General features: G+C 39.6%; 1 protein-coding gene across 2 annotated transcripts; it reads left to right on the top strand.

Moving 5' to 3' along the window:
- Positions 1-944: 944 nt before the first annotated feature.
- Positions 945-26,225, top strand: plekhf2 (pleckstrin homology domain containing, family F (with FYVE domain) member 2). Of its 2 annotated transcripts, XM_075466118.1 has the most exons (3): positions 945-1,121; positions 14,029-14,172; positions 24,125-26,225. In XM_075466118.1, exon 3 carries the CDS (start codon positions 24,136-24,138, stop codon positions 24,862-24,864), a length of 729 nt encoding a protein of 242 aa, XP_075322233.1. In that variant the 5' UTR covers positions 945-1,121; positions 14,029-14,172; positions 24,125-24,135; the 3' UTR covers positions 24,865-26,225. The 2 variants fall into 2 exon arrangements, with proteins under 2 accessions (XP_075322233.1, XP_075322232.1); XM_075466117.1 differs by lacking the exon at positions 14,029-14,172.
- Positions 26,226-27,880: the final 1,655 nt, after the last annotated feature.

Here is a 27,880-nt window from a genome sequence, read left to right as displayed (position 1 = left end):
TTTTCCTTTTTGGTAATATGGTTAAATATGGTGCCAAAATCATAAAAGAATGAGTTTATTTGGTGCAAACAGTTTTGTCCTTGTGTGCTGTGAAGAACTACTTCAGAATCATGAAGTGAAAAAAATAGTAAATTACATGAAAATTCCTGGATTCAAAGAGTGTAAAAGCTAAAGTGACTTTCCAGATGTTTTTCTCTGTGTTTCAGTAAATCCCTTTACTGTCTTGGGAAGTTATTTAAATGAGTCCAGACAAAAAAAACTGGACACAAAAATACAATTTTGGGGAATTTCCAACAACTAATAATAATAAAATTAAATATTTCACAAGACGCTTTAACTGAATACGATGTTCGTGTCAGGTTTTTCAAGCAGAAATGGAAACTTAGTTTAATCTGTCATGTCATAAACTGATCATATATTTTAAAACAGCCTTAGTTGATCAAAGCAATGTGCAAGTTATACAAATTTATCCCAAAATCAATAAATCATTCATGAATATTACCTGAAATTGACAATAAAGCATAATCAAATAAAACAAGAGAGAATACACAATAAAAGCCAGGATATCCAGCTCAAGTGCGACTAAAAACCAAGAAGAAGAAATGGGTTCTCAGCAGCAGTTTGAAATGATAAAGGACCGCTCTTATGTAAAAAGCTGCGCTGTTCAACAGATGGTGGTGTGACAAGTAACTAAGGCTATAAAACTCGTGTAGTCATGTGGAGAAGCAAATGGGGGCTAAAAGTTTAAATAAAAGTGCATCAGTGCAACAAAAGTATACATAACACGGACATTTTGTTTTTTAATTAAGAGTAGTGTTTGAAGGAGGAGTTGCTTTTGTTGTTGCTAAACACTGCACAGTAGTTTGTGTGTTTACAGGTGTTATGCCGAGGAGTGCATGCCTGCCGAGAAATGCATCCCCATTCGCGGGAGCGCGCGTAGAACGCAGCGCGGCGCTGCCATGTTGTTGTGTTATTTTCTGGGCTTCTGAGTTTCCAGCTGCTGTCGCTGTCTGCGGACACAGCGGTCAGTCTCTGTGTGTGAGCCTCTGCCTCACTGACACTATCTGGAATACAACTGAGCTCCAGGTCACTGCAAAAGTCACTGCAAGAGCAACCGTCGGGTAATTATTTTTTACTAGTTTAAAAGTTCCTCGTGTTGACACTTTGCTGCCTGACTGAAGCTTGCCTCGCCGATTCGTGCTACTTTTGCCTCATTCATGCTAACAGTCTGTTAGCGGTCAAAGACCTCCTTCAGTTTTGCTAAAATAATTGAACGAGGGGTGAAATAGACGATTGTTTGTTGGGGGTAAAGCCAAACCAGAAGAGCAAAGTTAGTTTAAGTAACAGAAGCAACATAATGTGAAGTATTTGGAGGCTAACTTCTGAGCTAACTGGCTAACGCTGCCAGCTGACACCACTGCCTACTCGGGCGATGACTTAAAAAGTAATTTTAACCTTTAATCATGTAGTTGGAAGTCATGATAACTATGTGCCTTTCTTGTGCTGGCTCTTTGAAGCCCATGGGGCGCACTAATTGTATTTTATTTATTCATCCCAGGTCAGGACTAACTAAACTCTCTTTATCAGAAGTTTCCTAGCTCATAGAGTGTTAACTTGACTTGATTAATAAATGTGTTCATAAGTTTAAAGTGTGTCTAGTTTACTCCACCCACATGTAGCCTCAGCACAGTTATCCTATAATAAGATAGAGGTCCAGGCTCGTTATTACATCGTTGTGGAAGTGAATGTATAATCCTGGCAAGTAGTGAAACTTTTTATACCACAAATGGGGAAGTTTCACATGTCTTGTGTTTGTCTGAGTCAGTTTTGCCCTCCAGATGGGTTGCATCGCCCTAAATCCTGTACTATTCTCAGCTAACTTCTTAATCAGGATGGTGTTTCTGCAATTAAGGTGGGGGTGTTGTTCATATGTAATCTGCCCGTGTGGTAATAAGCTCATTATCCATTAACAGCAGCATGCCTTTTAGTTAAGGACAGGAATTTGTAGCCAACTCACATAGTTTGGTGATGCACCACCTGCTGTGTGGGATGTTTCCAAACTTTCCAAATGAATTACTGAAAAATGGCAATCAGAACTTACTTCATCCTAAAAAAGTCCACATATTTTAGGTGACCTATTATAAAGAAATTAAATAGAATGGTCTGTATTATAGAGCATGTCTATAATTGTTGCCTTTTTACAAAAAAAAAAGCTTAAGAAAATTACAATCCTGGCACTTTGTTTGGGATACCATAGGTTACTTTTTCAGTGTGAAGTTCTCACTGTATCTGTATCTTTTATATTGTGACATCGGCAGTTGTACAGTTCACTTAACTCAACAAAGTTCAACTCGTGACAAGATTGAGCCTGAAAGAGGGATCTGTACCAACAGTTTGGTGAATGAAGTGCAGGCGAGGGATAAGCTATTATTTATTTAAGCAGAACACATCCGGCCAAGTATATTAAACCATATATATTGCTCTTTAACCATATAATTATGCTGGAGCTACTAGGCTAGTTATTCATTTAATATTATGTAAGTAATTAGTTTTTCAGTTGGTTTCAGAGTTCACTGACCTGTAACATTTATAGATGTCCTTTCATCACATTATAGCTTGCATGTAAATAATTGTTACAGCTAAAGCTAATTGCTTGGAAGAAAGTCTTTTACACTTGAGTATGGTGGGTTCTACTGAAATATCTTGCAGGGTACAGCCCTCAAGCAGACGGAAAGAGAAAATGTGAAGAGAAGGGAAAGTTTAGAGCTTTGTGATCTTCTTTATGGTGACGGGAGCCCACTTTGATAAATCGGTCTGTATGGGACCTTTAGACAGCTGTGAACGGCAGCCTTTCATGCTGGATGTCAGATTTAGAATTGCATATTATTGAAATTTGATATCGAATAATGAATAATCATTAAAGGTCTGCTCGGTCTGTTCGACAGAACACCTCTGCTGAAGGAGAAATCGTGTGTTAGATCATATCTTTGTGTGTATTGTGTGAATCGTTTTCACCCAATATTTCATGAAGTGATAAAAGATTTTGGGGATGTTGCTTAGATTCACCTTGACATATCCTGTTGTGCAACTGATTCCCTTGTTTAAGGTCTCAGTTTCGGTTGAGCTCTGCATTTCTAACTTTTAGTTTTGAATCCCTGAGTGTTATGCTCACACATTCTGCAACAGGATACCTCACACATAATTTGCATTCATCTTGTGACTTTTGAGGACGGTAAGACCAACCCCCCCAGCTTTATGTAGCTTAGTTTCAAACCTGCATTATTTCTTAAATCCACATGAATTGTCTTAATACCACTCGGCCTGCATTATGGGTTTTTAAATTAGTTGAAAACTGAGGTCTGGTTAATTTCTGTAACTTTTTTTTATCCAGTCAACCACCCAAAAACATATTCAATTTGCTGTGATACAATAAAACAACTGTTAACAGTGCAAACGTGTCCTTTTAGATTACAAGTGAAGGCTCAGAAATGACAAGTGTCTGTAGTGTCATGTGTCTTTGGAGCATTCTCACTTTGTACTTCCTTAGATGACTGAAAGTGGGAGCATGGTAGAGAAGTTAACACCATCTTTGCAAAGAAACTTGTCATTACTGACTCTAACTGTAAGAAACTTATCACTTTTAATTCTAATTCTTGACCTACACAGTTGACGAAGTTCAACGTCAGTCAGCTTGTTTCCTCTTCGTATCATCTACTGGTTAAACTAGTTCTTCCAGAGTTTATGAGGGCAAAGTTAAGTAAACTACCTGACAGGCCCACAACCCATCTACTTCACCTCTTTGTCTACTCTACGAGCACAAGAAGTCCTGTCTGGGTTCCTGTGTAATCCGATAACCAGTGCATAATCCTATATGTCCAGGTTTATAAATGGATGCAGATTACATGCAAAAGGAGAGCTTGTTGCCTCCTCTCTGACACGTCAGCCACTCCACAGGTAAACAAACAGATTACCTGATTTCCTGTGTGTAATTTTAGAGTTTTTCCCCTTTGTTTATTTGAATCTTTCTGAGAACAGATCATGGCATCATTGGGGTTTCCTGCGCTTCGGGGGCAACAGTGACTGAGATACAGACAGTGACTGGCTAATGAGCTGACTTACAAGAGAGAAAAAAACCTCAGTCAAAGCCTTGTGTGTTGAGAGTCGTGTTTGGTGTTTTATTGTACTTTGGATTTCAGATGAATCCTTTTTATGTTTTATTTGAATGATTAAATATTAGTTCTTTAAATTCTGCCAGTGGTGGGAACGAGCTGTGAATGCTTGAGTTTAGGCTGCAAGATGTTTAAATATACATTTTATTGGTGTAATGTCACTGCAACATACACACTAGGTAGAACTTTCTTTAATCACCTATCAAGAAAGGGGATTTTTTTTTCTGTCCTCGAGAGCATATGTTTGGTTGTCTGAAGTCAAAACCAACTCAACAATTCAAAAACACAACCATGCCATTCTACTTTTGCCCCATATCTAGAAATGTGTCATTCAGCGAGCCGTTCAGATTGGCAGGGAAACTTGCATCATTCCAATGCTGTTATCCAGAATGATAGCTTTGTATCTCTACCTAACTACTATACCTTAGAAGTGGGAAGTTTAGCTCTTTAGCTCTTGCTTCTTTGCTTTGTTATTAACATCAGATCTTATCATACAGCTTCGTCGTCAGGTTTTAGCCCGCAGACCATATATGGTACAGCATGCAACAGGAAATGCTTTTATCAGTCTTTTCTCTGGATTTATAGACCCTATTTTGGGTGTAAAAACTGTATTAATACAGGTGCACCAGTGCAACCAATACAAAACGTTAGTGTAGAGCCCTGCTTTCAGTTTCCATGTATCCACACCTTTATGTCCTTAACTCTTATAAAGTTATCTGTAATAAAAAAAAAATGCTGAAGTGGGAGGCTGATTTGAAGCAGTTTTGTCCTTCAGTGGAACAGGAAAGCACTTTTATTAGCTGCCTATTAGCTGTCTAATTAAACCGTTAAGAATGTTGAAAATTTTATATAAAACCTCTGTTACCCAGACCCTTCAGTAAAACCTTTTTAAAAATGTGTGTTTCCACCTCAAGACAAGTAAATGATTCCAGGGTGGTATGATGTGACACTTTAACTTCCTGCATCAGTTTATAAATTATGGAAACTTCACTTGTGTGCACTGATGAAAGTCAGAGAGAAAAGTGTTCATTTTTAGGGTTAACACATATACTTCATCGGTGCTAATGACATAGAATAAGAGCTGAAATTCAAGAAGATCTCATAATTTGTTACCTTTTAACCCTAAAAACTGGGATTTTGAAATAAAAATGATCTGAAATCAATGACAAAAACCTGGCTACATCCACTGAGGATTTGTTGTTAAAATGTTAAGTTTATTAAGCTATATTAATGATAGATTGTGTGACTTTGAATAGTGGGGTTGATTACAGTCTGGTGAACACGAGTGAACAGAGCCATTTGAATTCTCATGCACAAGTTATCCAGAGTCATCAGAACGATAAAGGTCGGCACACGTGACAATTTCGCCACTCGCGTATCGCATTATTTCGCAGGCATTTGTACTCTTGATGCATTTCCTGTCCCTAAAGGTGTCTATGAGATGAAACATAATATATTCAAATATTTGTGGGCTTTATGTATATCGTCTACTCTTTAAGTCAATCACTTTTAGCTTTTACTGAAACACCACACTTACATGCGTTAGTTTCACATATAAATAGAAATGTGGTGAAAACCTAAATGTGTCTTTTGCCATTAGACTGAAAGAAGACGTGTTATGTGAGAAAAGTGATGCTTGTGGTTTCTGTAGTGTCATGTCTTAAATACAAATCTGGTTACAGCAAATGTAGCAAAAATAACGTCAAAGGGGGGGGGGGGGGTGTCAGTTGATTATTAGTCCAGTAAATATGCCTGTGACTGATCACAGACCTACAAATGTCAAGGACCAAAACAGATAAGGGGCATTTCTGTCACGTTTCTAAGTGCTTATAGTGAATTAAGCTGCATGTAGCAAGATCTGAGAAAGAGAAGTATAGATGTCGAAAATAGATACTCACTGTACAAACCACTCTCCTTATTAGGCCATGCTCTGCTGGTTTACTGCCTGATTGGTAGATTCTAGAAATCAATAGGAAAACTTAAACGATTTTAAAATGAAGATGATATTCAAAGCATTACACTGCATACTGTGGAGGGTTAAAAAGAAACCACCACAAGTAGCATTAGCCATATTTATAAGTATTAGTATTTTGCGTAGGTTTATGAGGGGGGAAGGTGGTAATCCCCCTTGTTTCTTATGTATTTGCAGTTCACTGGACTGCAAACATGAGAAGATGGGACGAAAGACTGCAAACGATTCTGGTTTGTTAATCGTTCCACTCTCATGATCAAAGTTGCAAATAACGTAATAGAAGACTCTCTTTATTTTCCATAATTTACTCATCAAATGGTGAACAATTATGTCATCGGGTCTGGGCCTGCTAGAGCAAGACGTAACACAAACCAGTGCTCCAGACCAAACTTTTCCACAAGTAGAACTGGTGCCCTTAACTAGAAATTTAGAAGCAAGCGCTCCAAAAATTTGAAACGCCACTTATTCAACAGAGCCTGCTCGTATTTCTTCCACTCTGCATGACTGGTAAATGTTTTGGTAGTGAACGAATACGGTTTGTGCCTCAACTCGAGTTAAATTGCTAGTCACATCTGTTTCACAGTCACACAAAAATGGGAGACAGATGAAAGTTTCCAAATTTCAAAACAACTTTTATTTAACAAAATAATCTAACTAAAGAAACGTGGAAGTCAGTTGTCAGTCGTGTATGCATGCCTGAGTGTGTGAATGTGTAAGCGATCAAAAAACAACAAAACAGCAGCCGCCCTGCAAGTCAAGGGGGATCGTAACTGGCAAGAGAGGAGCTTTTGAAGCACAAGCCCCAGGTGTGGCTCAATCAGTCTGACGAGCACTCCGCCTTACTCTCTGCAGAAGGGAAGAAGCAATAAAGAGAACAGGACAACTAGTTGAGCGGAGGGGTCGTCACATCTGTAATTGTGTTTCTATCCCGTTGTCAAGCAAATTCAACCTGTTTAGCCCTGATGCAACATATTCATGCTTTTCCTCTTTCAAGTCTGATGCAACATGAGTGACATTTATTTTTATAAAAGCTTTTCACTTGTCCAGTTTTTTGCAATGAGAAAAGGATTTAGAGGAGAGTTTTAAATTCAAGTGTTACTTTGTAATGAGTTAAGCAAAACTTCTGAAATGTGCCTCACGCTTGATTAAAAGAAACTGGTTTGCTTTCTGTCATTAAACAGGTCTGGTGTTGGCTACATTTTTTCATGGTTGTAACAACCAACCCTTGCCAACTGAAAACAAAAATGTAAATGAGGAACACAACCAAAACCAGTTGAGTTTTGAGACATTTTGATTGATCTTTCATTTCAGCGAGTATGTTTATATTCTGTCTACGTGTCACATTTTGTGCATATTTGGTAGATTTGGAAGACGATAGCACATACAATACGTGGTTCTTTTCGTTGTAGTATCTCAGACAGTTTTAAGTTTGTTATTTTGAAGAATTAACTGAATATTTTTTGGCTCTGTGTGCTAATTAAAGGGGCCGAGCTGGAGCAACAGACGGCTTCAGCTTTACCAAGCAGACACAGGTGGATGACAGCTCAGGCAGAATTGAGTTAATGAAAGCCTCGCACAAGTGCTTTCTCTTTCACTCACAGATATGACATGCACACACCTTTCACATTGTTGCAGTATTTTACAAGTTATGCAGTGGCAAATGAAAAGGAAAAGGGGAGGTGCATCTTTCCATGTTACACAGGAATTAGTCATAAAATGGGGGTAGCTTTGACAAAAACCATTGTCTTTACAGTTTTAGCATTTGAAGGTTTTCACCCCATGATCCTTTACATGTTTCCACATGTACTTGACTAATCAGTACGCTGACTTGCCTATTTGTGCATTAGATCTGTTTGAACCTGTATGAGTGACTGACTAAACCAACCCTGCTGCTGACTGTGAAGACACACACGAGCAATAACTAGATGGTTTCCTTCCGTGGCTGCAGTTTCCCAGGGAAAAACAAAAGTCTCAGCAAAGCAAGGCTCTGATACCATTGCTTATTGATAAGGCTTCATGTGATAAAAAAGCCAAAAGTTATTTGTTTTGGCACCACGGCCTGAACTAAAACAACCGCAGCGTATGTGTGTGAGCTAAATCTGATGTCTGAAAATCCCTGTCAGCAGCAGAGAGGATTTTCTAACCAGTTGTAAGGCTGGTGTGGTTTACAACCAACATGTTTCACTCCTCATATTGGAATTTCCCAGCACTTTCCCAGGATACTTTGAAATAAATCTTAATTTACTCAAAGCAGTTTGCTTTGGTCATAAAGATTTTGTTTTTTAAATCCATTCTCATGCAGTCATCCTTTGTTATAATCAATACCATATTCCAGAGTATTTTAGCAGCATATGAACATATGAACAAAGGCCTGTGTACCTGATTTTACTCAATTCCTTTGAAGTGGAGGTAGGCTGATTAGTTGATAGATAGGACATTATTTTAGTAACTGGACTTGTGGCAAATTGAATTGTGTGATAAACCTGAGAGTCTCATCAAAAAAGGCACTTTTTGCAAGACGTAGATCTAAATAAGTAAACTGCTGTCTGTGAAACTGCTTTTAAAAGGCGATACCAAAGTTTTGAAGCCACCCTTTTAGCTGAAATTTGACAAAAGGGATTTCGGCATGTTGGCTTTTACTTTGTCATGTCTGGTGGAAGTGTACTTTCTGCTGATGTCAGCGTGGGACCTTAAAAGGGAAAGAGTTTCAGTTGGGAGGATGTTTAATCACTGTGCTGGTCAATGTTTGAAGACAGCTGAGGTCAAGGGTGGAGCATCTCCTGGAAATTACTGTGTAGATCGGTTGCTTTTTTTGAGCTTCTGTGAGCTAAAAATTAATGGCTCCTGTGGTGTAATGGGACCATTAAGGTGGTATAACCGATGGGTTAATTATATTCATTTTACTGCCAGCTTTTCTTCTGCAAACTTGACATGTCAGAATAGATGAGAACTTGGTCTGTTTAGCAGAAAATGCTGTCTCATTGCAGCTCAATTGTCTATTATTTGAGGCCTGGTCTGTTAATCTTCTGATACTAACCCTCAACCTGCTTCCTCATATCACTGCAGTCTTGTTTTTTTTTTTTTTTATCTTTTTATTCTCTGCAGTACAGAAAGTTTACAGGATTGCAGGCAGTCATGACGACCTGAGTTAACTTACTTTTTATTGCTCCTGCATATCATTGGGCCCAAAAAGAATGCCAAAAGGTCTTAAAACATTTGAGTCAATAAAGAAGAGAAACCAGTTTCGTTTTCTGTTCGTGTATTTGTAAAGATAGTTCTGCTCTTGGATTTGTCATGACCTTGTCCTGCTGCAGGTGCAAAACACCAAACTTATAAGGAAGGAAATGCATGCAAAATGGTGGAAATTCTTCTTTTGCTGTGGATGTCCTGGTTAATGTCACTTTTAATCATGCGCCCTCCTCAGCTTGAATGGCAGCTATCAAAACTTTGTAAGGGAATTATAATATGACCCACTTTTAAGAGTATTATTATGTGGAATTTCTTCAGAATAAAACCTAATTTTCTGCTCTTGAGGAAAAGATGTTTCAAGCAAGGTTTAATTAACTATCTTCTTTTCAGATAAACGGTGTTCGAACCATTGTAAAGTCTGAAAATAACATGTCAGCTGTACATATAAGAAAGAACATTAAACCACTTCCAATGACAATAATTATAGAATATTATCTTGATATTTCAACGTTGTTTTATCTGCTGAATTACGAGGTCATTCCTTTGGGGAGTTTTTTTCCCATAAAGATAACAGAGTGTGTCTACAGGATTATTAGATTGACGAGAACCATTTCTGTCTTGGGAAAGTCAAATATTTACAGTCGTGTGGGAGTGTGATTTAGCTGGTTCAAGATGAGGAAATTGGTGAATTCGCAGCTATATATGATTTTAAATTTAAGCAAGTTTGGATTATTTGTAATGTTTCTTCTTCTTTGTTGTAGTGCAAGTGCAGCAAATCTCCAGGTACCTGGAAGAAATTGGAAATCAGCATATGTTGCGTGATGTGTTATCTGGTCATTTGTCTTGTAAATGCACAGTAATCTGTTTGTGAACAATTATTCTCCAGGTTAGATAACATTGGCTCAGTTTTCAGTCTATCCCCTCTCATGATAGATAAGCTTTCCATCCCTTTATCGGTGGTCATTCTCACACTGCAGCTGTGTAATCCTGTGTATACACATCACAGGATGTTGTTGATGTATAGCAGCAGGGCTCCATGTTTAGGTCACCCTCAAGCTGAGAAGGGCATCTTAAAGGATGAACTCTGAAGTTAAAGAACTTTCATTTACATTTCTGTAAGATTTGTTGCCTGTATCCAGAAGTACTACAGGTGCTAGGTACTTAATCATCTCAAACCACAAAATATGTTAATTTGATATATTTATTTGCTTTTTAACCTGTTCTTCCCTTTACTTTGGTGTATCAGATCCATGAAAAAGTCCTTCAGCCTCAGCTGTTGTTTGGGCATATCTTTCTTTGCACTGTTTGGCAAATGTTAACGTTATGTAAGTGGTGGAAATCCAAAAAAAGAAAGATAAAGAGATAAAAATGAAGGAACTCACCGACTGTTTCTGATGTGAGTCACACAACCAGCTCACGTGACTTATTGGTTTCCACCCAGGTACACTGTGCTATCCTAAATGTTCGCATGACTAAGGTTAATTTCTGACAACACAGTTGTCTTTGTTATTTTCCCTTTTTAAGGTTTGTTTCCAGTTAAGACAACTACTTCCTTTACTGAATTACAGACTATAACATCACCCTCATGTGACACAATGCAGCCTCATTCAGTTAATGATAATGTCTCTCAATCATTTTCCTTTTTTGCATTTTTTTCCAAAGACCGCTTCAGATTTTCTTTGCTATTTAATAGGTATGTATTTCACACTGTATTTGTCCTACTTACCCATTTGAGTGGTTGTAACAAGTTAAGCAATTGTTTTGTTTAGGAATTGTCTTTTTACTTCACTGTATTATTCAATCATTTTAGCCATTGATATTTGCAAAAGTAGTGAAAAGGGCCCAATCTCCCCACATCAAAGCTGTAACTTCTACTTGTCTTCCATCTAATGAAAGCTTACACGTTTCACAATCATCGTACGACAAAGAAATCTGCAGATTTAACGCATTTAAGAAGCTGCCCACTTTTGCTTGAAAAGACTGGGAATGCATTGTCCAAAAAAAGTTTCAGACTAATCTTGTTTTGCTTCATTAGTTAATTTTCTACTTTATTAGACTTACAGTGTTAGTTAGCATGAGTTAAAACATGGTCCACCAGCAGAACTCCTTTGCCTCTTGACTATCCAAAAAGTCTGTTCAGACTGGGACTGATGGTGCTTTCAGGCTTTTGAAAACGAGTTTATGTCTGCTGGGTTTATAGAGTTTATCCCCTGGTTAGTTGTGGTTCTGGTGCTCAAATTCTTAGTAGACTAGAATGTGTTTAATCACGTCTTACGTCTTCCATTGTCAGTCTCATGCTGCTGTATAACTTGTGATTTAAAGGCAGCAGCTTAAACGTAGATGTGCAATAGAAAAGGCATGAACAATGACACTGCCTCATCCTCGGTGGTATCTGCCCTCACATTACCCCCTGAGGGTAAATGGGTGTCCTTGTTTCTGCGGTTGCTGTTTACAGCCTACAGAATCGCTCTTTCTCTCTTCACTCCGGGTCTTCGTCATCATCACTCTCTCCCTTTAGCGTCTGACTCATCGCTTCCCTTCCTTCCAAGGCTTCCCAGAGTAGGGCATTGCTGAAGGTTGAACCGCTGGTCGTCAAGACAAGTTGACAGCTTCATGTCATTCTTTTAGAGTTATGTTCTAAAATTTGCAGCTTTACACCACTTATTTTACAGATTTTACTGAAATATTACGTGTACAATCAGATTTCCCTTTAGGGTAGCAGATAAAAGTTCCCCTGCCGACCTGAAAGATTTTTCTCTCTTGTTAAAATAGATCTGTGGGATGACGGGGATCCCCTTTTAGCCCAAGACTATTTTCCAACCTGGTAGCTAATTCATTTTATTAGTTCTGTTTTCATAAGGTTTCTGGGGAACTTGTATTGGAAAATTTTAATCAATGTTGTGGGAGTTTAAACCCGTTTCTGTTTACTAAAATGTCAGATTTAGCTTATATATTACCATAAAATGTTTTTGCTGTAACTCTTTTGATGAATATATGTGCATTTCTGCTTATCTGTGACTCTTCTGGAACACTATCGCCTCCCTAGCTTAGATGTGTTTTCAAACGGCGAAAAATACGTCACTAATGTTTGAGTAATCTTGTTCCTTGAGACTGCTTCAATAGAAATTCTCAAGATTACTTTGTATTGACGTAGGGCGTTGCTGTGTTGAGTCATGTGCCGTATATGTATAAAAGCTGCCAACTAATACCAGCGCTGTCAGCGTGTTAGCTACATACTTTACTCAACTTGATTAAAATCATGATTGTTTTTTTGGACAATGTCCTAAACATAACCTGAAGAAAACCAAATTCTCATGATATCGTCACCCGTTTGCCCGTCATGCCTCGTGCATTAAACGTCACTTGATTTACCGTCGAATCTATCGATGCACAGATTGATCAGCCAGTTATTGGAATCGGAAATATTTCAGCTCAACCTGCTGCAGCCAGTCAATCAGAAAAAGCAATGCAGAGGCCTCCTGACGAGCATTTTGTCTTGGAAGTTTCACTGTCAGCCAAGAAGTCCCAAAGCCAACAATTTCTAATATTTATATAGGAACATTGGGGCATTCAACTTGAAATTTGGTAAACTAAATAAAAGACTCTCTAGTGAAGAAAAAGTTGTCATTAATGTTTGCATGATTGCACCGGACCTACATTTGTTGACAACAATCTAAAGGTATCATGTGGCATTTCTGTTTTTATTACCTGGTACATTTGTTTTCACGTCAAACAGTACAAATCCAGCACTTCTCTGGTGGACTTTAAGATTGGCAAAAAGTTTTTAGAAAAAAGAGGAAAAATGCTTACGCACTGGTGCATAAAGGTGGAAATACTGTAATTCCTTTTCTTTTGGAGTTATACAAAATCTCTATCTAGCAACTTGGAGAAATGTACATGTCTACACTGTTTATAGAGCCACAGCAGGTGGCTGTTCTCGTACAAGTGCTGTTTCTGTTCAACTGGCTGTGGTCGCGCACGGTCTCGCAGTGGGAAGAAGGCTTGCTGAGTTTTTAGACGTCCAGCTTTCTAATTGTTGTGGGGTTTTTTTTTTTTTCTGAAATACCTGCTCAAACGATGAACCACGAGCAAGTCATTAATAGATAATGGTGTCGTGCGTCACTTCGAGGCCTTATTTTTATTACATGGACTAAGGTTGATAGCATCTTTCCTCTCGTGTACAGAAAGCCTTTAATTTTTTTAACTTCTTTAACTTTTTTACATCTTTCTCTATTATTTCCTCAGCACCTCATTACCATTTGTGCTTGATCAGACAGTGTAGGGGAAAAAATGCTGTGCGATTAAAGCAGCTGAGTTCCCAAAGCATTAAAATGCTAATCCATGAGACTGTAAAATTTAAGTTTTTAAATTCCTGTGAGTGTTTCCTAAAGAAAAATGTAAGCTTGTGCCTGACAATCCGAGCTACTTGGAAAATGCCAACAGGACATAGTACATACCTCAAGTTCTTTGATTCAATAAGCAACAGATAATCTATATAATCTCTCAGCTTTATTGCAAAACTTTTTTCTGTTCTACACCCCCTAAATCTGTGAATGTACTTGTTTTCACTTTAATAGCAAACAGTTTGGATTCTTTGTAGGAAATGTGCCAGAGATAATAAGAAAATAACAGACTTGTAAAATCGCATTGCTTTGTTGCCTTGACCTGGCTCAGTTTAAGCTCCATCTGTCTTTCTAGGAAGCCACAGATGGGTAATCGATGTGTTATGTGAGAACAGACACACAACAGCTGGTAAATTTTACCTCTAAAGAGGAGGGTGCCGGCACAAAGAGTTCAGGCCACTTCCCTCCAGCTGTCTTACGAGCCCGGTCGGTCCCAAAGGTGAGAAACTGACACCAAGTAGAGACGTAATGCAAATAAATAATTGCTTCTGGCTGTGAAGATAAGCCTTTTTGATGTGGAACCACTTACTCAGCTCAGTTAAAAGCAAAGTTGAGTCAATGTATGATCACAGCGGGACAATTTAACTGGACCACCATCATCTTAACTGTATACATGTACAAGAGCGGTATCGAGTTATTGTCCAAAATACAGTGTGAGAAAATATTCTCTGTGGTAGATCTTCGTACATGTGTAGCCAAACTGAATTTAATTTGTGATTTTGGCAGATGTGGTTATAAAATCAGGGTTTATATGAGGAGCAGAGCGGCCTGGAAATGTTTTAAGCAAACACAAGTTGACACTTAGAATGAGCTGAACTGAATTTACTTAACGTGTTCTGACCCGTTTAGCCGTCTGACGAAATTAACAAAAGCATATGTGAACGAGAGCTGCTTCAGTGGGAATTTGGCTGTATGAATATACATGTACTGTTTGTACAAAAAGAAGGAACTTTGGAGCATGTGCAGAGCACCTAGGCTCATTGAACCTAGAGCAGTGACTTGACCCCCAACCACATCATCGGCGAGTGTTAGTCTGGTTTTGAGAAGCTATATTTCACACAATTTCAGTCCGACTAACATGTTTACATGTGTTTTAAGTTTTGTTTAGGTGGGACTTTGCAGTTTGTTTGTTCTCATGTCATGAAAATGTGCTTTCTGAGCGTTTTCTTATCATAATTATTAAGAGATTAAAGTTGGCTGCTTGCATTTACTTCAGAATGGAGAGCTTTTGTAGCAATGGTAGATGCGTATTGAGTTTCACTATACCTCATATACATGGTGATGGTAATTCTAACCGTACGTACACTGAATAGATTAACATGAAAATGATTGTCTCATCACATTCATTGACACTTATGGAGTCAATCTGTTTTAAAAGGTTATAAGTATATTCATCCAGGTGTTAATGTTGCTCCCAAAGCAGATGACATGCAACACGGCAATACTGCGCCAGGCACTGATCCTGTTGTTTGAATTATGAGATCAAACATAAAGAAGTTTTCATAAAGTAGTTTGTGACATGATTTGGAAATTTGGAAAACTTAAACCACTTTCTTAAACAAAATACGTTTATCTTCTAATGTTTTTAAACTGGGATTCGCATTATAACCATTTAGGCTAGCAATTCTAAGGTCGTGAGCAATAGTTGGAAAATAAATAATTGGTGTGCTGCGCAAACAAAGTGACTTCTCTTTTTTTTAATTTAGCTTTCATTCTGTGTAATTGGGGAGTCGCGGTCACTTTGATCTCTGTTAACATAATTTGAATATTATTCGGATGGTTATACGTGGTTCTTTTTCTGCAATACTGATGAGTGTGGATTTTGTTGCACCAGATTTAGTGGGTAGTTTTTGAGGAAAGGTGAGTGATATTGCAATTTTTCACTGAACTGGAGGATTGTTGAGTTGGTCTAAGGTGGCAGAGCAGCTGGTGTAAACGAGGGCAGTGGATTTAAGTTTGCCTCTAAACACAGAATGAGAAGTTAAGCTCAGATCCTGGCGTATCTAACACCTTTTTTATGCCTTTATTTAGCAGCATTCAAACCACAGAGGCCTCTTTGCATGAAAGCGTTGAGAAATCATGTGTAATACTACATCCTCCGTTTCTAAATGGGCCACTAAAAGCTTGATGAAAATAGTCGATAACCGAATAAGTAAAGTGACATGAAGTTAATCAGCTTGGGAGCAGGATTGTTGTGTGAAGATTTGGGAATAACATGCATTTTAAGAATAGAATAGTCATGTTCATGTTCAGATTTACATAAGAAACCAGGTTACTTATGCTGGTATTTAACTAGATAAGAGGGCAACTGACGATATTAAAAATCGTTCTGCAGCCCCTGTATGGGTCATCAGAATTATTATGCAGGAACAGCAAAGATGTTTAAAGGGAAGATAGAGCTGGTATTTTAAGACGGGCAGAAAAAAGCAATTTAAACACATTGTTGCAAATGAATAGGCGTTGATGTAGTGCTGGGCGGTATGACCAAAAATACATATCACGGTATTTTTTCACGGTTTCACGGTATATCACGGTATTTTTTTTTTCATGCATAATTAGGTGTTCACAGCATTTTCTACAGATTGAGAACAGAATTAAAAATAAAATAAAAATTCTTCAAAATAATTCCTTCGTTAATAATTGGTCACACAGAACTTTATTGTATTAATATTCACATCTTCATTGTAAACAAATGAATAACATAGCTAATTACACTGGTCGGACTGTTCAGCTGTTTCAGACTGATACCTCCGGTTCAGGCTGGTCCTCGATCATCCTCAACACGCACGTCTCTTTTTCAATCGCGGAAAATATTTTTCAATACTCATCTGGATTGAAGCAGCAAACATTCAGTGTAAGAGTTTAACCTACTTTATTTGATTCACAGCTGCTAGTGTTTAGACCTCGACAAACCTAACTACATTTTTTTTTTTTTTTTATACGGCAAACTTGCGACTAGTTAACTTTATAAAGAAGGCGTAATCGCTTGTTTGCTATGGTCAGGTCGGGACGGGACAACATTGTATTAAAAATATTTTTATAGGACCTTTTAATGTGTGATTTTATAAAGTTGCACGTGATACCAACCTTTTGTGAATTTCACCAGCCGTCTTCTTTCGGTTGAGCTAATCTAACGCGACGCTGAAGCTAGCAAGCTTCCACGCTTCCAGGGATGATATCGCTGATGGAGACACACGCGGTGTGCACGGAGGGGAGGGGCTGTGTGTGTGTGTGTGTGTGTGTGTGTGTGTGTGGGCTATGTGAGAGAGACGCGTGACTGACTGAGAGACGGAGGGAGAGCAGGGAAAGGAAATGCAGCCTAACGAATACGAGTATTTTTTAAATAGCGTTAAAGATAATAATAATAACGAAACGCAATATGTGGCGGCCGGTGTTGAATCTTTGGCGCACCGCCACGAATTATGTGTGGGAAACACTGCTATCCACCTTCACCTTCGTGCACCCATAGACAGTAAACATGCGTGTTTAGAAGCGCAACACTGAAAAGGGTCCCGTCTCAAACAATGTCGCGCGACGCAGCGTTCCCCACGTTGTATAATCAAATACACCGGTATGGCGGTATATTAAAAATTCATATCATAACGAAATTATAAACCGTTATTCGGTGTGAACCGGTATACCGCCCAGCACTACGTTGATGACATGTATTACTTTTACTGTTCCATTATTTGTCTTATTATGAAATGAGCCAAAGTGCAGTGGTATCCACTTATCACGTCCTTGACCTTTTCAGATCATATTAGTCTTTAGCAGGGGGAGGATTCTTGCAGCTGGGTTTTATTCTCATGCAGATGCTTTATAGTAGGAAATAAGTTATTGAAGTCTATTGACTCACCTTTGTTAGTTTCATGTCATCATTTAATGGGTTGATCACTGTGACGGTAATCATGGTAAATGGTTTCTACTTTACTTTATTTAACACGCAAACCAAGATTTCAGATTAATTTTTAACAATACCAGAAACCCTCAGTGTGCACAAGAACGAGCAGTAGCCAATAAAACTCGGGGCATCACATCCCTTTAGTGCCCAGAATCCCGTGTGTGGTAAAACTTTTATGAGGCCTATAAACCAGTCCACTCTCTGGCTTCATGTCGGCCGACACTCAACCGTTGTCCCTCTGGAATTTCTTCACTCCTTTCTTTCAGTAAAGCTTGACAGCCTGAATGAAGAAAGAAAGGGAAAGAAAGGGTCAACGTTACACACTATCCACGAGCCTGAATGAGAGCACAAACCGTTACCACTTGTCATGAAAACTGTGAGCCACCTGCAGCAGAAAGATGCACCTCAGCTTATATTTCAAAGTGAATTTGCATCATAGAGATGTAAATGTGACATGTTATCATTAGCATGTCGATTTGCAATTTTTGGCCATTGGTTGGACCAAACAGGCAATCTGAAAACACCATTTTTTGATTAATTACATTTGTTTCTGACCTTTTAAAGACCAGATAATTGAATATACTTGATGGGCTAATTGGGAATGGATTTTTTGTTTTTTCTTGCTTGTAGTGCTTTTTTTTGCATTCTTTCCAGTACAAAGGCTTAAAAGTGTTCCTGAGGTAAGTGTTAAACATCTTTTGAGAAGTTAAAGACATCAGCTTCATTAAGTATTATATTAAAGAAACGTGTATTGCAGTAAAGTACTCAGATTTTAATTTGTTTCCCATGACTGAGTTCACCATGATTTCCATTAATTACTGCAAAAATGTCTTTTTTATTTTCCTTCTTTAGTATTTTTTAGGTTCCTCTTTTGTCCTGCTCAGATTTGCTTTCATTACTGGTTTGGGAAACTCCAGCATGTATTTATATTGCTCTTTCTCTCTGAAGCCTCATGCGCTTTGTGCCCTCGGCTTTTTGATGATGGGAGTTACCCAGCAGTGGGCAACAAGCCCTCAGTAACAGGGCTGACATGTCAGCAGCCCCACTGTCCTCTCTAGGGCTTTCAAGGCAGCTCGCTTCCTCACTCTGGGTTATTAGTGTGCAGATCACTGGGGAGTCGACCCAGGCTGTGCTGGCATTTGCTGCCTAATTAGCATAGTTTCTACATCTGTGGTTTTGTGTTTTTTTTCTGTTTTTAAAGGGCAGGAAACAAGAGTCTTATCCCACCTACACTTTGTTTCCTGCATGTTGCAGTTAAGTTAATGGAGTTTGTTCAAGTGCGGTCAACCCGCCCATCGATAAACAAGTTTATATTCAAAAGTCAGAGCACTGACTCGGGAGCTTGCTTGTTTTACAAACGCATGGTTACTTTTTTTCAGGGAAAACAGAAAGTTAAGACAACAAATGTCACTCTGGTTTCAGCTCCTCGTGTGAGGATCTTTTGCTTTGCCTCGGTTTTTGTCTTTATTAACGTAATATCTGGGGTATGAGAGAGAGTGTGACAACCACTCTTACTGACACCTACAATAAAGCCCCTTTCACATATCTATCGTGCCTTTCAGTGTGAAAATGATCTCCTTGTTAACCCGGTGCTTTTCCTCATCTTTAATGCAAACATGCCACACAGAGGCGGCTCAGCCTGACATGTGTGTGCGCTTACACACATCAAGCAGGAGTCGGCTAAGTGACGACACTTTGTATTTTGGTTGGTAAATATCTTGAGACTTGGGACCTTACAATCACTGACCAAGTTGGTAACCTCGGAGTGTTGATAGACTCAGATCTGACTTTCAGCAGCCACATCAAAGCTGTCACCAAGGCAGCTTTTTACCACCTCAGAAACATCAACAGAATTAAAGGTTTCCTCTCCCAAAAAGACCAGGAGAAACTCATCCATGCATTCATCTCCAGTAGACTCGATTACTGTAACGCTCTTTTAACTGGACTTCCCAAAAAGAGCATTAAACATCTGCAGCTCATCCAGAACGCTGCTGCTAGAGTTTTAACTCGGACTAAGAGATCTGAACACGTCACACCAGTTTTAAAATCTTTACACTGGCTTCCAGTCAGTCACAGAATAGATTTTAAAAGCCTGCTGATGGTTTACAAATCCCAGAATGGTTTAGGCCCAAAATACATCTGTGATCTGTTCAGAGAATATAAACCCAGCAGAGCTCTTAGATCCAAGGACTCAGGCCAGCTGGTCCAGTCCAGAGTCCAGACTAAACATGGAGAAGCAGCATTTAGCTGTTATGCTGCAAATAAGTGGAACAAACTGCCAGTGGAGATTAAACTTTCACCAAATGTAGACATTTTTAAATCCAGGTTATAAACATTTCTTTTCTCATGTGTCTATGCATGAAATATCTTTTAACTTATCTAGACTGTTGCCTGATTTTAAATTCATTTAAATTATTTTATTTGTTTCTCTTTATATTATTTTATGTATTTTTAATGCTTCTTCCACTCCCTGCTGCAATGCTTTTATTTTATGTGAAGCACTTAACTGTTTGTACATAAAATGTGCTATACAAATAAATTTGATTTGATTTGATTTATTTTCACTCATGATGCAGATGCCCAACGAGGGCACATCAGTCCCGGCTTGAAAAGCACGTGTGAAAAGACCTTCTCTTATAGTCCGAGTCTGCTTTGAACTCCATGTTCTCAGCATCAACCCTGATAGGCTGTAATAGCCGCTGAAGACGTACTATATTTACTATTTTCACAATCGTAGTTCAGTGTTTTAACATTAACATTAATTTTAACATTAATTAGCATTTAATTACTATTTACAGCTCGAACTGATGAGAATATCATTAGTTTGGCTTGTAGTCAATTATAAACTACATAAAATACTGCAGAGTTTTAACATTTTGATGGGGTAAAGCAGTGGGAAGAAGTCAAAGTTTAAGTCAAATTGAGTTAATTTTTTGTAAATTCATGAAGTGATTTTTAAAATCACTGAGGCTACCTTTACACGGAAACGATCTGAAACCAAAAGGCAAAAGTGGCGTTTCGTTTTCACTTTTAAATCTGCATTTAGACGAGCGTTTTAGGGTGAAAATCTGCGTGCATACGGAAACGCAAAAGTGTGTGACGGTTCATATTTATCGATGCAGTAAACACGCCAGATGGCTAGGTGGCAACACTACCAAGACCAAGTCTTTCTACTTTCTATGTGACGAGAAACGCAGTTTTGCGTTTTTCATCCTTTACACGGTGGCGCGACAGTGGAGCGTTTTCAAGAATTCCACTCTGGAGGGCGGTTTCACTTTTTTTGCGTTTTCATGCCCCCAAAACGCCGTTACCATCTAAACGATATAGTGCATCTGCAAAAAAGTTTAGCGTTTTTAACCCGTTTTCGTTTCCGTGTAAAGTGCCCCTGAGCTGAGTTGGATAAATCCTCAACGATGATGAAGGTCTGTACAAAATCTGAGGCAATATGTGAAAGAATGAAATATTTCGGTGATAACCAAAGTGCCCAACCGACGGACTCGATGGTAAACAGTGATATCAGTGAACATAATGCTTAGTGTTGTGCTTTAGGCCAGTTCACTGAGACATTGACTCAGTTCTCATCATTTCATTGTCTTAATGTCTTTACAGGCATAGAACATTTTGTGTGAAGGTATGTCATTTGACTTTGACAGTTGTTTATTGGTGAGCTGTCTAACACAAAGGAACCGCATTATTCAATTGTAGATGTTTATTTTTTGTGTTACTCTGTCATGAGTTCTGCTTCTTAGCCTGCCAACTCCAAAGGAAAAATATCAGGCCCTAAGTGCTAAAAGCTTCCATGTGTTCACCAGCTGCTCTTAAACGGAGCCTGCTTATTGTTTGATGCTGAGCAGGTGCTGCGAAGGGTGTTTTTAGGCTTCTTTTTCATCCAGTGGAACTACTCTACGACAAATGGTGCCTCTGAACTGGCTGTGTGCAACAGTTGTTGACATCTTATTGCTTCAAGGAGGAGTTAACACTGATGTATTGCAATTTTCTGCAGTTAATAATCTGTCCCTTGCTTACATGTTTAGAAATTCTTGCAGCAGTTTAGCAGTGAATCACGTTGCCACGCAGGAATAAGTTTAATTCAAGCCGACTGGCCAGCACCAAATAAAATGCAGGAAAAACAGATCAGTCCTTAGTATTCACGGCAGTTGGAAGCAATAGATACGTAGAATTAAAAAAAATAAAGGCTTAAGAATGCAAGAATGAATTTCACCCGAGGGATTTTGCTGTACATATCTGCACGAATTGTGTTTGCTCTTGTGCCCGTACTTAACTTTGTGTGTGTTTTTCTGAGATCACCACTCTGCACTCACCCCTCGGGCTTGCCAGAGAGAGCCAGAGACCCTTTCATCGCTACTCTATTATCACTGACATTTGACCTCCATCGATGTGCTTTAAGCCAAAGGAAGGAGCTCGGCTGTGCTACCATGTGGGTCACGGCATAAAAGAGAAACCTGTCGGTGTTTGATCCTTTGTCTCCATTGAATTTTTCTCCGGAAAGCTTCAGATGGGGAGTCATTTAAAAGCAAAACCTTTATTTACAAAGGACACCATGTCCCTAACATTTTCCTTAATATAGCTTGTATAACAGCTTGGTAAATGTTCAAGAATTTTCTTTGTACCAAGATGAGCTGAACATCCAAACAACTCAGAGAAAAGTGAGTTAATTGCTGTTTTTAAAGGTCTGACTTGCAGATGTTGATCTGGTCAGATTCTGATGATCTTTCCTGTTATGTAGAATCGAGAGCATACAAAATAATTTGTGTGTTTGGTTCATGGAAAATTCAGCTGCACTTGTAATAAACAACTGATGATGAATAACTTTTACAGGCTCTTTGTCTTTCTGAATCTAACGACAGAGCTGCTGTAAAAATGTGCACCAAATAACAAGACGTACAATTTTATTTACAAACCTTCAAATGAAAGTTAACGAGATTTAAAAAGAGAAGAATGTACCAAGTTTTCATGATTTCCTTGAGGCTTGAGCTGTTCATGCGTTCATGTTAGCTTTGATTTTAGCCTCTTTGCTGTATCCGTCTGATCCGTGCCCTGCGGGGTGATGCTGCTTTAAGAGTCAGATTCAGTTTGTTATTCCAGGCATTTTGGTGGTTGTTCTTTCACAGCTTAAAGACATTTCATGGTTCACAAGAAGCAGAACTACATACATGCTTCTTTTCAGGAGAGACTTGACAGGGAAGTTGCCATTATCCACACCTCTACAATGTCCTGTTGACTGATTACACGTCAGTCTGAGCACACGTTCCCAGCCTTATTTTGTCCTCATAGATACAAAAAATTGACGACTTCAACATCAAAGACATGCTTGTGGTTTATCTGAGTCTAATTTGCTGGTCAGCTGTCGGACATCTCTGTAATGGAGGCTGACACCACATGCAATGTTCCTCATGTTTTGAACAGATTTCATCATTTGTCATTTCATTCTCCAGCAATATTCACACAAAGGCAGAGGCTGGGCAGTAGATAAATATGGACTTTGGTCCTGGGTGGGTGTATGTCTTGTACAGTTAACACTTTTCACCAAAAAGTCTGGGCTGTTTGTTGATGTTAGTGCGAGAAGTCACCAGAATAAAACAGATTGGGAAGTGAAGTTGCGGTGTTACTTGTGTGTGTTCTTTCTATTAAGACGTTATCTCGTGTTGTCCGAGCTGAAAGCCTTACTGAATTGTGGATGTTACCATTGAGTGCATGTGCACTGAGGCCATTTTAAGAGCCATTTAAAAGTCTGGGAGAGGAAGATGAGAAGTTTTTATTAAGCGGTGTGAATGAGCAGGTTGCTACTTGAGGTAATATTTTCATTTCCAGTAAACAGACACATTGTGTAATGGTTAGATTAGCTGGTACAAAGCTAATATGTAACAGATGTCTTGATTACATCAGATGGTTGTGGAAAATTTGGTGGCTTGGCACTATAGCAGTACCACAGTGAGTTGAATTAGGAAAGAGGAACAGTGAATTCAAGTATGATTTCATTAGATGGAGTAGCACAGGTACATGTAATTGTAGAAATATAGTTATACAGGTTTCATTGATGGGGAATGACAGTAAAAGCATAATGTTTTAGCAGAGAATGGGGGAAATACACCATTGAAACAGAAGTATCTTCTCATTTGAGGCATAGTGTAGCTCTTTATGTGCATATCTTTCTTTCCCCACTTTTAAAGATTAAAAGCACTGTTTGCAGAAAAAAAAACTGAGTTGTGAAAAGATGAACTAAATGAATTGCTATGGTTTATAAACTGGGCGGGTGTACAGCCAATGCAGTGAACATGACCATGAGTGAAAAATGGATTTGAGGGTCACTTATTGTGGAAACAAAGTGATGAATGATGTTGGAGAAAACAAAATGTCATTTGTCATCAAAGTGTATGTGAGTTGGAGTAACAACATGTGAGCATCATTGATGTGAAATGCATTTAGAAGAACTGTTCTCAGTCTTTCCTCTCATTCTGTTTTCCAACAGGTGAGGTGAAGATGGTGGACCGGCTTGCTAACAGCGAGGCCAACTCCAAGCGGATCGCAATGGTGGAGAGCTGCTTCGGAGCTGCGGGCCAGCCGCTAATCATCCCGGGCCGCGTGCTGATCGGAGAGGGTGTCCTCACCAAGCTCTGCCGCAAGAAGCCCAAGGCGCGGCAGTTTTTCCTCTTCAACGACATCCTGGTCTACGGCAACATCGTAATCCAGAAGAAGAAGTACAACAAGCAGCACATCATCCCTCTGGAGAGCGTCACCATCGACACGGTGCCGGACGAGGGCGACCTGCGCAACGGTTGGCTCATCAAGACGCCCACTAAGTCGTTTGCCGTCTATGCCGCCACCGCCACAGAAAAGTCAGAGTGGATGAACCACATCGGGAAGTGTGTGGGAGATTTGCTGCAGAAGAGCGGCAAGTCCCCGACTGGCGAGCACGCCGCTGTGTGGGTGCCTGACTCTGAGGCCACCATGTGTATGCGCTGTAAGAAGGTAAAGTTCACGCCGGTCAGCCGCCGCCACCACTGCAGAAAGTGCGGCTTTGTGGTTTGCGGGCCGTGTTCGGAAAAGAAGTACCTCCTGCCCAGCCAGTCGTCCAAACCGGTTCGTGTTTGCGAGTTCTGCTACGGGCAGCTGATGTCCGGAGGCCTCGCGCCGCGTTCAGACTCCATCGGCCGCTCAGGGTTCAACAACCCGTCAGACGATGACGACGAAGACGACAGCAGTGACTGAGGAGCCGCCCTGAGCTGCTCCGCCTCTGCTCTGAGGAGGAAACACTCTTCTCTCATGCTATTACTTTACTACTTTCTCCTTTGGTTTTCTTCTTTCTCCCTGATTGAATCATGATTCACTGTGAGAAGAATTCCACTTCTGAGGAATAATTCATTAACTCGCTCTGGAATATAAGTATTTTCTATGAACCTAAATGTCTATTTTTCTTCCTCTAATTCCAGGAGGACTAAATATTTACGTGAACACAGTGATTAATCAGTAACATGTGGAATTAACTGGGTGAAGAGCAGAACTCTGGGATTGATTCTGACTGTTCATCACAGCCACTCTGCTCAGTCCGCCCTTCTCTCACGCCTCTGAATTAGGCTGCAATTAGTCACTACAGAAAACAACGGTGCTAATGAGGCTTCTCCTCTGCGCTGCCCTCATAAGTTAATTACATCTTGATGTTTTTGGGTTTTTTTTTTTTTTTTTCTGCCATGCTTGCTTTCTGTCCATGAACTAAAACACAGTCATTGTTTACAATGTCTACAGGGAAACAGAAAATATTTAGGCTATTTCCTCTTGTCTCCTCTGTCCAAACAGGAGTCTATTCTGGCATTTTGTCTGTCCCAGTTATGTTTTAAAGTTTCTCAGTAAAATGCAAAAAAGACAAAATATAGATATGCAAAACCAACAGATTCTCTAGTTGACCTTATGTAGTTGCTTCTGACAAATCAACTAAAGCTTTTCTTGAATTGAGTGTTAATCTCTCTTAACACACTTTAGGGAGTAGCTGTCAAAAACCTAACTCAAGCCCCAGCCTATACGATCACGTTGTGCCTTCTGGAAGACTTCACTCAGTCTTGGAAAAAGGAAGAGGTTATTGGTAAGTGAAACCAGGCTGTTTAAAAAAAGAAAAAAAAAAAAGAACAGGAACTTCATGATAGGTTGGCTCTGAAACGCTTTAAGCTGGGTGTGTGGTTTGTGTGTCAGCGGCACAGATTACTGACCAGCCGGCACGATAGAAAGGTTGAGTTTGGTCACGGAAATGCTCGACAGACACTTGAAGCAGCCATCCCATGTTAAAAAGAATCTGTGAGGATTAAGTTGAACGTTGTGCTTTGTCCTTCCACTTTGTTTTGTGCACACAGTCCTCAGGTTACTTAGATGAAAAACAAGGCAGCAGAACATTTTCTGAAGCTGAATGTCATCTGAATATGGTACTGCTCCCCTGCGGGGCTTTGCCTGAGCACACGTCCTGTGCTGTTAAGTATGTTTCTGTGCTGCACAGACCTGAAAATTCCTGGAACCTGGATTTAGTAGCATCTCATGGGTGGAGTACAATGGAAACAAAACAAAAAAGGTGGTGGGGGGGGGGGGGGGGTAGGGCTCATAGCTTCATTGTGAGCCAATACAGTTTTGAAGTGGGAAAAATGGAAGATAAACGAAGATTTAAAGTTTTCCTCAGACCTGGATGGATTATTTTTTCCAGCGTGTCAGACTCTGTCTGGCCTGGTTTAACGCTCTGACTTCCTGTTGGTGTTACACTAATTAAGAATCCTGACAGAGAGTAGGGAAATGATTCGTCGGTGTACAGCTCAGCTCAAGTGCTTGTATGAAATATTCTGAAATGCAATAACCAGGAAGTGGAAGGGCTTGTTTTGTATGTGCTGCACATAATTCAGCACACACTCAGTGGCAGAGGTGGTTTTCTGGAATGAAAGTCAGGAAACCAGTGTGTCGTCTTCCTGCCGGGGACTCCTCCCTGTGCCGCTCTGAGGTCAGATGGCCACACTGACTCATAAAACAAACGCACCTCCTCTGAACTCGGCTCCTATGCAAGTTTTTTTAAACCAGCAGAACTTTCCAATGAAACGCTCAGCCTGTTGATCACATGACACTGTCTGTGATGTAAGTCATGTGATCACTCACCGAACCAGGAACTGAAAAAGGCTGTTGAGAGGAATTAGGACAAACTACCGGCGTCAGCCTGCAGAGACTTCAGGTCCCAGTGATTCTCTAAGATGTTCATGTCCTCACTTTCAGCCGGAGCTTCTCTTCCCGCTGAGTCCCGGAAGAGTTTAGGAAAAGTCAGAGTCCACTGCAAATTAATTTGATTCACAAGTTAGTGTGACCAAGTCTAAATGAATGTCTTCTCTTTTATTGGTTTTCCCTCTCTTCTTGATATTTCAATCTTTAAGATCCCAGGGGCTGGTTAATGGGCTCGAGGTTTCAGGTCCAGATTCGGGTCAACGGGGGGGAAAGGTGCCCACTTTTCTGCCATCTCAGAAATGCCGCAGTTGCATCAGGTCTTGGTTACTCTTCCTTAAACTGGTGTTCAGACCAAAAGCAGCGCATGTTGAAACAGGAGGTTCTGTTTGACGTTTAACAGAGATTAAATGCTAGCCAAAAACATGTTGTTGTTGTCAGTTTAAACTAGAAACGCATTATGGGGCCGGTGGTTATATTAGACTGCGTGATCTGTTTTTGTTTTACAAAAGTTGACCAGAACTTCGTGCGCATCCCCTGACTTTGCAATGTGAAGCGGCACATCAGCAGCAACTTCTGTCTTCTGTCAGTGTTAGTCCTGTAGTTCAGAGGAGGATGGACTTAAAAAAGATCCAGCTGTGTGGAAGATGTGACCCGTTACAGCTGGTTTAGATGATTAGATAATAATTTCACTTCATAATCAGACAAACTAGCAGACATCTGTGGATAAGCTGTCACACCAGCCTCAGTCATACCAAAGCCTCAGGGTTATCTTTTATCAATTGTTCATGTTCCAGGAGATTTTGTTAGGGTCATTTACAGGATTGTGGATTCGTGATGACATATGGTCACCAGTGTTTTGGAATGAAACTCCTCAGAGCGATATAAAACACTGTATAAAACACCAAATAATAGAAGGGATCCGATTTATATTGTTCATGAATGGAAATAGAAACCACAAAAATCTTTTTTACGCTTGATTCTGAGTTTGTTTAGGGGAAAAAAAAACAAGTTTTAGATGCTTTTAACTGAACGCTTAGTCTTT

Source organism: Odontesthes bonariensis, chromosome 5 (genome assembly GCF_027942865.1).
Source record: "Odontesthes bonariensis isolate fOdoBon6 chromosome 5, fOdoBon6.hap1, whole genome shotgun sequence".
NCBI lineage: Eukaryota > Metazoa > Chordata > Actinopteri > Atheriniformes > Atherinopsidae > Odontesthes > Odontesthes bonariensis.
This window is presented reverse-complemented; position numbering and strand designations above follow the sequence as displayed.